Here is a 13,393-nt window from a genome sequence, read left to right on the forward strand (position 1 = left end):
GCTTGTGTTGTTGCACCTCGTATTTCTACTACATAGTAGAAAATATAATGGATTATCTGTCAGAATATGTTTAAGATTTTTTATTGTTATTATTTGGTAGTAGGAAGGGATGGGAGATTTCTAGGTTCAACATAAAGAACATTTTCCACCCTAGAAAGCAGTTCTATTTGGTATACAGTTTTTATATTTTATTCTAGTATTCTGCTGATGCATGTCATAGCTTAAGTTTGGTTTCATTGTTTTCACAAGCAATATTGCTTTTGTAATATATACACTTTTAATGGTAAAAATATGAAATTTTGAAAGCAGGTTATGACATGATTAACTTTGGGTTTGGCGCTACAAATAATTCTGAGTTTTATTCTACAGTAGTAGCAATATGCTTACATTTGCTTCTGTTGTTGCATAGATAAAATTCGATGAGAACAGTGCAGATTTTACCACATACAAATCTTTACAGTGTTTGCTGATGTCAAGAGTAACATGGACATCACTTATTGTTAGTAAAAGTGATAGGAAGTAAGAAAAATAATACAGACCAGCATAATGTCACAGTACAGAACCAACACAGAAGTACAACTTGTAAGTCTCTACTAGTTACACTATGGACACCATCAAAGTTTTTCTACATGGCACCAAAGCCTCACACTAGGAAGTGCTCTTAAAACATGCTTGGTTTCCTGTGTCTAAGTGCAACTTCACCTACATCAGCCTGCTCCAAAAACTCACTAAATTTCTTTCAAAATCATTCTTATTCTAATACTTTCCTGAGGAAATGCTTTTCACAGCACCGTACTAACAGTAAAACAACGGTGCAAGTTAGTAACTTACACCATTAATACTAGCAGTCAACACTGCTTCCCTGTCACATCATAATCACTAAGTCAGAGTTGCAGCTTTGAATCAAGTGTACTAACGGAATTCCAATAGCATCTGTTGTATCATGCAATTAACACACATTTGTGGAGAAGCACTTACATGACTGTTCTATCTGTGACTGTATAAAGTGTGAATCACAAATGCTAACACTTTTGTTATGTTATCCAGGGAAATGTTACATTAATAATTTGAGGATCCACTCTTTATGGAACAAAAAATATATCTAATCTAACCTTTGCTATTTTCCTCTCTTTTTCTCTTCTGCTTTTCCCTGTGTTTCACCATGTTTTTAGTAGTGATGCTGTAGATACATGGGGCCAATTCCTACCCACTTCATGAGGAAGTTTCTTAAACGGCACTGACACTTTTACCTTAATGTGCAACTACATATACTCATGAATAGTGTTTGTGATTAACAATAAATATTAGATAATTTGAAATTGATATACACTTCCATATAAAGATATATGAGGGCTGTTCAAAAAGTAAGGCGACTTTTCAAATTGCACGGGCAATGTACATTCGATTATCGATCTCTTTTTTTGTTATGTTGGTACACATGTCCCAAACATGTTCACAGTTTCAAGCATCCAGCATAATTCATTTGTTATTGACAGATAGAAAGGTTACATGTGTTTTAGTGTGCTACGCAATTTTCAATTATTATAAAAAAATGGAGCAAAGAATTTGCCTTAAATTTTGTGTGAAAAATGGAAGCAAGTGCTCTAAAACACTTGAAATGGTGACAGTGGCAAGATGGCTGAGAAGGTGTCAATGACGAACCTTGCTCCAGATGCCCCGGCAAATCAACAACAGATGATCATGTTGAAGCTGTGAAGAAAATTGTTTTGGAAAATCATCGCATTACCTTAAGAGAAGTTGCTGAGGATGTTAGCATATCAGTTGGCTCATATCATGCAATTTTTTGGATGTTTTGGGCATGAGACATGTTTCAGCGAAGTTTGTTTCAAAACTTCTCAATTATGATCAGAAGAACCGACGCATGAGCATTGCTCAGGAGCTCTTGAATGACATTAATGATGATCTTTGTTTCCTCAAAAGGGTCATAACCGGTGATGAAATGTGGGTTTATGGTTATGATGTGAAAACCAAAGCCCAATCATCCCAATTGAAGCATCCCAGAGAACCAAGACAGAAAAAAGCACGCCAAGTTCGATAAAATGTCAAAGTTTTGCTCCTTTTTTTTTTCAATTAGAGTGCATCATGAATTTTTACCTCAAGGTTGTAGGGTCAATAAGGAGTATTACCTTGTCATTATGAGCTGTTTATGAGAAGCAATACACAAAAAATGTCCAGAATTGTGGAAAAACAATTCATGGCTTTTGCATGATGACAACGTACCGCTCATTCATCGGCGCTTGTGAGAGATTTTTTTGGCTAAAAACAACATGACAATCATGCCTCAGCCACCATATTCACTGGGTTTGGCCACCTGCAACTATTTCTTGTTCCCAAAAGAGAAGAGACCTATGAAAGGACGAATATCTTCAACGACTGAGGAAATAAAAACTGCATCACTGGAAGTACTCAAGGCTGTACCAAAAAGTGCTTATGAGAAGTGCTTCGCGGATTGGAGGAAGTGTTGGCACAAGTGTATTGTATCTGAGGGGGTTTACTTTGAAGGGGAAAACATGAATATTTTTTCATAAAAATATAGAGCCACCTTGTGATTCCGTAGATTTTGAAGATCTCGCACTCAGGACTTCTTCTCTTCAACCTACATATTTTTGGAGATTCATGGATGATATTTTTATTGTTTGGCCACATGGAATGGAAGCTCTTAATCGGTTTTTAGATCATTTTAACTGTCTTCATCCACACATCAAATTTTTGATGGAAATTGAAAAAGATGGGAAATTACCTTTCTTGGATGTTATAGTACATAAAAAAGAAAATGGTACCTTGGGACATGGTGTATACTGCAAACCCACACACACACACATGGACCGTTATCTTCATTCTAGGAGTTATCATCCACCACATCAGTGCATGGGAGTTCTCCGTACATTAGTCAAGAAAGCTTATGCCAGTTCTGATTCTGAAAATTTGACACACGATCTGGATCATTTTAAGGCTGTCTTCAAGCTCAATGGATATATCGATCATCAAATTAATCGTGCTTTTCAGTTTGGACCATCAAGTGAACCAGCACTGGACACTAGTAAATCAGTTGCTTTTCTACCCTTTGCTGGAAGTATTTCTTCAAAAATTTCTAGAATTCTCAGGAAATATTATATTAAAAGTTTATTTTTGCCTTTGGCCAAGACTAGAGCCCTGTTTGGATTTGTTCAAGATGATTTGTGATTGAGAAAGCCTGGAGTTTATAAAATTCCCTGCCATTGTGAAAAGGCCCACATTGGACAGACTATTAGCATTGTTCATGACCAATGGAGTGAGACAGGGTTGTAGCCTCTCCCCGATGTTATTCAATCTGTATATTGAGCAAGCAGTAAAGGAAACAAAAGAAAAATTCGGAGTAGGTATTAAAATCCATGGAGAAGAAATAAAAACTTTGAGGTTCGCCGATGACATTGTAATTCTGTCAGAGACAGCAAAGGACTTGGAAGAGCAGTTGAATGGAATGGACAGTGTCTTGAAAGGAGGATATAAGATGAACATCAACAAAAGCAAAACGAGGATAATGGGGTGTAGTCAAATTAAATCGGGTGGCGCTGAGGGGATTAGATTAGGAAATGAGACACTTAAAGTAGTAAAGGAGTTTTGCTATTTAGGGAGTAAAATAACTGATGATGGTCGAAGTAGAGAGGATATAAAATGTAGACTGGCAATGGCAAGGAAATCGTTTCTGAAGAATAGAAATTTGTTAACATCGAGTATAGATTTAAGTGTCAGGAAGTCGTTTCTGAAAGTATTTGTATGGAGTGTAGCCATGTATGGAAGTGAAACATGGACGATAACCAGTTTGGACAAGAAGAGAATAGAAGCTTTCGAAATGTGGTGCTACAGAAGAATGCTGAAGATAAGGTGGGTAGATCACGTAACTAATGAGGAAGTATTGAATAGGATTGGGGAGAAGAGAAGTTTGTGGCACAACTTGACTAGAAGAAGGGATCGGTTGGTAGGACATGTTTTGAGGCATCAAGGGATCACAAATTTAGCATTGGAGGGCAGCGTGGAGGGTAAAAATCGTAGAGGGAGACCAAGAGATCAATACACTAAGTAGATTCAGAAGGATGTAGGTTGCAGTAGGTACTGGGAGATGAAGAAGCTTGCACAGGATAGAGTAGCATGGAGAACTGCATCAAACCAGTCTCAGGACTGAAGACCACAACAACAACAACATGACCAATGTGTGGAACACTGGCATCACATCCAACCTGAAAAATCTGCCGTCACCGAACATTGTCTCAATGAAGGGCATAACACGTTGTTTAAAGAGAGGGAAATTGTTGCTCTGGCTTTTCGTTGCTGGGATTGTATGCTCAAGAAATCCATCGAAATATGATTATCTGATGACATTATTAATAGAGATAAAGGTTTTCCTTTGAGCAAGATATGACACCCTATTTTACCTTATATAAAACAACAACAGTCTGGTGTTCGACCCGTTACACCTTAATTTGCGGTTTATCACTTTTTTCAGTTTCTACTGCTGGCAGCACTGTAATTCTTCACTTCGTAGGGGGCAGCTCTTCCACATCTCACGCAGGCGCAGTGACCTGTGCCTGGCAGATAAAGGAGCTGCCATTTCTGATGTTCATTCAGTTCTAGTGTGATCGGGTACTCAGCGATTGCACCTGAAGATCGTGACCAGCCGTACCACCAAAATATCATGTACTAAAGATGATCGTATCCGGCAGCATACCGGTGAGGAGCATAAACATATAAAGTCACCTTACCTTTTTAAACACACCTCATATAACACTAATATTTTCACAGAATTTTCATCTATACATAAGATAATACTTAAATTATGTATTCTCTCACCCAATCATTAAAAGATGAATACCAGCAATGAAATATGAGTGATACTTAAAAATATATGAAAATGTATTCAATAAAAGACAAGAAAATCCGGATTATGTGGTTGCCGTACCCAGCACTGCTAAAACAAGTCTTCATACTTCCAATGATAAGTATTGTTGTTTTTATGGGATTCAGTGTGAAGACTGGTTTGATACTGCTTTTCACGCTAGTCTATCCCGTGCAGGCCTTTACATCTCTGCATAACTACCAGTCAAGTGTGTGTCCAATCAGCATTACGTTCATACGGCAGCATGTGTGAGAGAGGGGATGAATAAACTTTGGCACAGCTTGGCAGAAGTTGCTGAAGATGATCAACACTACCTTGCCTAATGACACAGACATTTGTGTGGCCTGTGTATCCATATGGAAAGCACACACATGTGCAAAGGCCACGAAGTTGCAGTTACACAGGCTCAATGTTGTTCTGTAGGTCTTGTACTGTGTTATGACACAGCTAATCCTAATGTTTCCTTACCCATGTGGAAGGGGCCATATCTCTGTTAGACTGCAATCACTGAGTGCACATCCACTTGGAAACAAGTAAGATGCAGCCACATAAATAGTGAATGATGGGGAAGAACTGTCACTCACAGGGCTCGTAATGTAAACACATTGCTGAACTGCTTACTTTAGTCAAACTCAGGACTCCCACTACAATGACTATCTCTCACACTTCCCTTCATCACTAGAATAACATTTCCATGATGCTTCAAGTTGTGTGCTATTGTGCAGTTTCTTCTTTTAACCGACTTGTATCATAAATTTCTTTTCTCCATAGTACAAAGCAATACATCCTCATCAGCCGTCCATTTTATCCACATAATATTCAGTAGTCTCCTGTAGCACAACATTTCAAAAGCTTCTATTCTCGTATTGATTGAATTGCTTATCATCCATGTTTCACTTATCTACAAAGCTACATTAAAGACAAATACCTTCACAACAAAATTCCTAACATTTAATCTATACCCTATGTTACTGAATTTCTCTTTCTCATAAATGTTTCTCTTGCTATGCACAATCTGCATATTATATCCTCTCTACTTTGGCCATTGTCACTTATTCTGCTGCCCAAATAATGAAACTCATTGACTACTTTTAGTCTCTCATTTTCTAATCTAATTCCCTCAGCACCATCTGATTCAATTTGTCAACACACCATTGCTTTTTACTTTGGCTGATTTTCCTCTTATAAATTTCTTTCAAGACACTGTTCATTTCGTTCAACTTTTCTTCCAAGTCATTTGGAGCATGTGACAGTATTACGGTCTGCAGTGTCATCAACAAATCTCAAAGTTTTAATTTATTCTCCCTGAATTTTAGCTTCCTTTACAAATGTCTCTTAGTTTCCTTCAAAGCTTGCACAATGTATACATTGAATAACTACAGGGATAAGCTAAAATTCTGTCTCACTACCTCCTTGACTATTGTTTCCCTTTTATGTCCTTCAACTCTTATAACTGCAGTCTGATTTATATAAAACTTCCAGATAACCTTTCACTCCCTAAATCTTATCTCTGCCATCTTCAAAATATCAAAGCGTATATTCCAATGAACACTGCCAAAAGCTTTCTCTAAATTTACAAATGCTATAAACACAAGTTTGCAGGATTTTATTTCTTTAGCCTATATTCTAAGGTAAGTCAAAGGATCGATATTACCCAGCATGTTCCCCAATTTCTCCAGAAACTAAACTGATCTTACCTAAGGTTGTTTTCTATTAGTTTTTCATTTTTCTGTAGATAATTTGCAAAAGTATTTTCCAATTACAATTTATTACACCAAGGGGTCAGTAATGTTCAAACTTGTCAGTAACTGACTTTGTCAGAATTGGAATAACTATTATCATTCCATAAATATTTGTTGGTGAATAAACATCAATTGAGAAGTAAAACATTAATGAAAATTCCTGGATGGAGTAATACACAAAATAAGGGAAAGGCAACCATTCACCCAAAGTGGATCAAAGCATGGGCACAGTAATACATGACAGAATACAGCATTCACACCGGCTTTCAAGCACTAGCTCTTCTACTAGCAATAGTACACACATTCCTGCACACAACTGCACAGACATCCAAACACACACTCCTGTGGCCACAGCAAGACTGTTAAAGTTAAAGCAAACCAGTGCATATTCAAAGAAAAGAAACTACTAAAAACAATATAAAAATATAACAACTAAAAAGATGTAACCAAATGGATAATTTGAAAACTTAAAATTTCACTTGTATAGAGACAATAATAATCTTATCTGTTGGTGTGGAAACTATGAATGATTAATCCCATCTGTTAATGTGGGAACTATGAATGAAATTGCTATTTTGATTATCTGTAAGCAGAGTGCCAGTAAAACTGTCAGGATATCTTCAGTTTCGTAGCTCAGTTTGTTCTTTGGTAAGTGTATTTGGCTAAATTTTAAAATGACTCAACTTTTGATTTTTTTCTAGAATTTTTATTTTTTTTTCCTTTTTTGCATGATGAAGGATTTTGAATTTATTACAAATGTTTTGGGATGTGTGTTTGTTGTATTTGAGACTGTTATATCCGTGAGTAAAGCCAAGTCTGAAGTACATAGTTAATAACAAAACGGGCAACTGTTAATGACAAAAGAGGCAACAGTAAGGTTTTAGACGTAGCGAGAGGAGCTACACACCCGGTAGTGGGCTGGCCAACACTGGGCTGATGAGTGGTTGGATTTGATAACAAGTTAAAAGCTACAAAAGCACTTCTGACAATGGGGTCCTTGATAAGGATTGGACTTAAAGTTAATATACAAACAGCACTTCTGTTTAGGGAGAGAGAGAGAGAGAGAGAGAGAGAGAGAGAGAGAGAGAGAGAGAGAGAGCATGGGGCAAGAGTGAGAAAGAGAGAGGGCCTTCTGGTGGGGACAGCACTACATTGTCAGAAGCCAATACAGGGCTTAGGACGCAGTGTGTGACCACATTAAGAGAGCCTCTGAAGAACCACTGAAGAATAGTGTAAATTTACAGGCAATAAGGAGGCAAGAAGACCTTGACATTACATCATGGCAATAGCTGGTGAGGTCAAAGGAAAAAAGTGAACAAAACCCAGCAGTAGGACACTCCGAGAGGAGAAGAGATCGGCAGGATAGCACTAGAGAGAAGTTGAGGATACTCTGACGCAAAGTGCTGCACGCAAGCAGCTGTTTTCAGTGTAAAGAATATGCAGACATTATAATATTTAACACTGAATGAGTGCAGGGAGTTGAGTGTAGCACACAATGTAGTAGAAAAGTAGACTGTGTAGGTGGGTGGGCGGAGGGGTGGGTGGAAGGTAGAACAGTAGAACAGAAAGACGGAAAGAAAGAGAGGAAGGGATACTGCAAGGAGGGAAACGTGATTTTAAATTAACATGATGAGGGGGACAGGGTGGGGGTACGGGGTAGTGGTTGAGAAAGGTATGGCCCAGGAGCTAGCAGAGTTTGAGGCCAGGAGGATTATGGAACCAAAAAATGTGTTGCAAGGACAGCTCTCATTAACATAATTTAGAGAAGCTGCTATTGGACAGGAGAAGCACTAATATTGAGCATGCTGTACTCAATAATATGTTCTCTTAATAAGAGATCAATTGTGTCCTCAGCCACAGTTGGGCGGTAACTTTGTGTTTGACTGAGAATAAGAAGAAGTAGAAGACTCAATCCTATGATCTTCTTCAAATACAGTACTAATGATGTGCTGTTTGTCACAATCTTGTCAGTTAGATAATATAGGCATGACACAGCAAATTGACGTGATATGGAACGAGCATGTAAGGTTGTTTGTAGGGAAGGCTAACGTTCAACTTCAGTTTATTGGGAAAATTCTAGGAAAAGTTTAGCTCATCTATAAAGGAGACTACATACAGAACAGTCATGTGAACCATACTTGGATACTGCTCTACTGTTTGGGATCCCCACCAGGTTGGTTTACAGAAAGGTACTGAAGCAATTCACAGGTGTGCTGCTAGGTTTGTTACTGGTAGTTTCAATCAATGTGTGAGTATTACGGAAATGCTATGTGAACTCGAATGGGAATTTCTTGGAGGGAAGAAGTTATTCTTATCAAGAAACACTACAGAGGAAGTCTAGAAACCAGCATTTGTGACAGACTGCAGAACAGTTCTATTGCCATCAACATACAACTTGTGTAATGACCGCAAAGGCAAGATAACGAAAGTCAGGGCTTGTATGGAACAAATAGAATATAGACAGTTGTTTTTGCCTTGCTCCAGTTACAAACAGAACAGAAAAGGAATGGCTAGCTGCAGTAGAAAATGGGCATGTGGAGCATATACATAGATGTAAACGTAGATGTTTGGTGGTCATGCCCACAAGCTGGGCAGACATGACAGCAGGGTTGGTATACAACAGGAATGCTTCCACCAGAGGTCCTGCCTCTATTACAAAAGGATATGCCTATAACAAGATTGGAATATGATATGCTATGAGGATATATAGAACAGGTCTTCCACCTGGTCTCCCACAGGAACATAACTCATATGACATGGAGGAGTGTGTCATAAAGATGGACAAGAATATTTCATAGGTAAACTGGGTGGTGGAAACCACTTTTGGGGAGGTAAGAAGAACAATGGGAGCAATGTTCCTTATTTCTGTACAAAATAATGAGAAGTTACAGCCCTGTTGAAGGTTGTGTCTGCATCTGCAACACCGGGACAGTGTAGCTGTGTGTGTGTGTGTGTGTGTGTGTGTGTGTGTGTGTGTGTGTGTGTGTGTGTGTGTGTGTAATGGGGCGGTGCATTTTTATGTTGATTAGTTAGCTCCAAAGAAGGGTACTGTATAAGGCTCAGCAATGTTGTAAGTTTTTTCATGCCTGCTCAAAGCTCAGTGTCTTAACTGCATGGATAATAGATACCTTTACTCACTACATTATTTACAAGCTCTCATTGCTTACTGTTAACGTGTTGGAATTGACAAACCTGTTGCACCATTAAATTCATAATTTGGACCTTCTCTCTTCAACAAGAGTCCAAAAAGCTGGGCTCTTCCATGCAGTCCTTCTGTGCTTCTAAGAACATCTAGAATTTCCCAAGTTGGTTTATTCCACAAGACCTTAAATTAATAAAATGTACATTCGGTATAAGAAAATTAATTTTTTCACACACACACACACACACACACACACACACACACACACACACACACACACCAGCACAGCACAGCAATGGGATACATCTTAATTGAATATATACAGGATTTGTTTCTGGCCACTGAACAGTTTGCAGTTATGTGATTTTTAAAACCATACCATCTAAAACAAAAAACAATTATAGTTGAAGAACAGCTTCCCCATGTGACTGTAATAAATACAACAAATGTACTTAACAATATGTGACAATATAAGCATATCTGCATTTACTTAGTTTGCCAAAATACAAGACATATTTTACTATTAAAATGTTTCTTTGCACCATGGATGATGAGATTATATTATGTTGCTCTGAAGCAGTTTGTAGCTTCAGCCCATATACAGGATCCAGAACAAATTTTCACTCTGCAGTAGAGTATGCACTGATTTGAAACTTCTTGGCAAATTAAAACAATATGCTGGAGCAGGACTTGAACCTGGGACCCTTGGCTTTCACATTCAAATGCTCTATCAACTGAGCTATCAAAGCATGACTCACAACTCATCCTCACAGCTTTATCTCCACCAAACTTTGAGTCATGAGTTGTGCTTGGATAGATCAGTTGGCAGAGCACTTGCATGTGAAGGTTCCAGGCATGAGTCCTGATCTAGCAAACAGTTTTAATCTTCCAGGAAGTCTTAGGTATAAGATGTTTGTGTGATGATAATCCAAATGTTCAGGAATGATGGAGAAGGGCAACTGCAACAATATGAAATAAGGATCCCATGTTCAAAAACAAGTGAGTTGAAAGTTCTGGGAGAAAATCTGTTTTGGGATAATTCCACTAGTTATACAATGTACTAAAACGATTTATTACATATGTAGTTACTAATATTGCAGGACTGGCAATTACCAACATGGAGGTGTACACTTTAAGACGTTCTACCAGGAATCTCCAATGACACATTGGAGGTGATGTGATGTGTATGCAGATGTGGTCAATCCTAATGTAAAGGTCTGTAAGACTGCAGTGTAGTCAATCAGTTTTAATGAAATGGTGTTTAATCATGGTTTAGAATTAGTAGAAATGAATTTTGTGGATGAGCAAGCAAACCGAAAATGTATGGAAACTAACAAGTTAAATCAGTCCAAGTGTCCATGAAGTGGAAAGAAAAGGAGAATTTTTGTTAAACATTCTGTCGATGAAGAGGTCATTAGAGACAGAATAAAAGCTTAGACTGAGGACAAAAACTGGGTGTGCCCTTTGAAAGAAAGAAACCATTTTCATATTCACCTTAAACAATTTTTTTCATTTGAACTTCCATCCCCTTAAAAAGTGAGTCCAATGTCTTATCAACATGCCACCACACTCAGTATGGGGGAACACCTTATGTAAAGTAATATTGGAACAGCAGCTACATCCCTACTGTTCACAGGAAATGTCTGCTTTCAACTTCTGCTGACAATGTGTTGTGTTGAATTTACGTGTGCTACATTACTGTATGCCTGACCACCTGTTTCTCATTTATGTACTTTATTCAGTTGAAACCTGTTTCACAGAGACAAAATGCTCAGAAGTCACAATAGTCATTTGTGACGAGCCATCACCACAGATTTGCAGTGAAACTGCATGTGGACATAGTCAATAATTGCTTCACAGGACCATACTCCAAAAATTTGTGGAAGATATCACACTTGATCTTTGTGCAAGTGACATTCTGCTATCACAAAATAGCTTGAACAATGGCCACTGACCTGATAGTTTCTTCTGTCTTCATCATAAGCAACAGCCCTTGGGACATCTGTTAGACTCTGATAACCAATGTAATCATGCTCAAGCTGTTTAAATGGTTCAAAAACCATTTCAGAGGTTTCTACAGTGTTCATGAAATCAAGATGTTCTGGAAAACAAGTTTTCTGATTCAGGCATAATTATATAAAAATGAAAATAAAGTTATATGGTGTCACCATACAATTGTTACTGTACTGTCTAATGTAAGCTTAATAACGCAGAAGTTATAGCAACTCACCAATGCATGAGGAAGATATTAAATTCTGTAACCTCCCTATTCTCACTTTCATTCCATCACAGAATCCTTTTTTCAGCATGGCAAGCAAATCTAACATCTCTGTAAACTGTGGATCCCTTAAATCAAGAGAATATTTTTTAATATATCATATAGACAGTAGAACAAAGAAAAACAACATGCGTCATAGGTTTAACTATGATGATGAAGAATTACAATGAAAGTATACAGTGATTTGAATGGATGAACAAATAATTTCCATACAGATCCAACCCTCTCTATGGTTCACAATGTAATTTCTTATTCTGGTGCAAAAGTCTATAACAGATTGTCAGTGAACATCAAGTAGGAAATTGAAACTCCCCAAATATTTAAAAACACAGTGAAAGAATATCTCATTAGCCACTTCTTCTACAATTTATCAGAATAACTAGACTCAAGAATGTACATTCTATTTAACTTTAATATCGGTATTCGATAAATCTTGACTTTGCCAGTATGTAGACAACTGACAGTGATCTGTGTGAGCTTCATATATGCTCCAATTGAAGATTTAGATAAAAACAGCAGTTAAATCACACACGTGAACTAGGAACAGTCAAGTTTTTCAATAAAGCTGCTTTTCTTCTACCATACACTCTGCCAGTGAAGAAGCAATACTGTGTAACTAACAAATAGGTTGTTTTGGTTTTTCAGTCAGTTAATATCCTTGACTCTCAATGCATCTAGTCTTACTGCCAGAATGACAAATTTTTAATTACTAAAAAAAAAATGAACTAAAACAATACCACATATGTGATACAGTGAAAAAAATAGATGAAAATATTGTGTAACTGCAAAAGAATGAAATACTGCATAACTAGTGGGTTTCGGATAGGTAAATAATACTGCGTAAATGCAAAAGCACATGCAGCCACAACACTTGTTGTTGCTTACTATGTATGTCCTAGGGTTCAGAAGTTGTTCCTTTGTTGTATCTTCAGTTCATGAAAATGGACAGCATTGTACAAGATGATCTTTCTACTGAGGAAATAATTGTTTCTTGGCAGAAATTAACATATGAAAGGGGAGATTCCTGTTGGAGAGTGATAGGCAGCAGTATAAAAATTGTTTTACTATGACAATGAATCAAATATAAACTGGAAATTTTGATTTGCACACCTTTTTGTAAATGGAGAGTAGTTGCTTCGTTTCCAGTGACTGTTGTCATGCCATTTCTTTAGACAGCATCACAATATCAGAGCAAGTGGTACTCTCGCCTGTTGCACAACACATTCTATTCAAGTTTCTCACAACATAGGGCATAAACCATGCAAAATTTTGAAAAGACTTGCAACATAATTCGGGGACAACAGCCTGGGAAAGAATTAAGTGTACACATGCTACAA

The 13,393-nt window shown here is 37.5% G+C and overlaps 1 protein-coding gene across 9 annotated transcripts in view; it reads right to left on the reverse strand.

Annotated features, from left to right (window-relative positions):
- LOC124616710 (probable phosphorylase b kinase regulatory subunit beta) overlaps window positions 1-13,393 on the reverse strand; it is a 187,631-nt gene that overhangs the window by 64,765 nt on the left and 109,473 nt on the right. For all 9 annotated transcript variants that reach the window (XM_047145060.1, XM_047145054.1, XM_047145063.1 and 6 more), the window contains 3 exons: window positions 12,009-12,124; window positions 11,734-11,879; window positions 9,829-9,961 (listed from right to left, as the gene is read on the reverse strand). In XM_047145060.1, coding sequence (XP_047001016.1) covers window positions 9,829-9,961; window positions 11,734-11,879; window positions 12,009-12,124 — 395 coding nt within the window. The remainder of the gene's footprint in view (window positions 1-9,828; window positions 9,962-11,733; window positions 11,880-12,008; window positions 12,125-13,393) is intronic.

Source organism: Schistocerca americana, chromosome 5 (genome assembly GCF_021461395.2).
Source record: "Schistocerca americana isolate TAMUIC-IGC-003095 chromosome 5, iqSchAmer2.1, whole genome shotgun sequence".
NCBI classification, from domain to species: domain Eukaryota; kingdom Metazoa; phylum Arthropoda; class Insecta; order Orthoptera; family Acrididae; genus Schistocerca; species Schistocerca americana.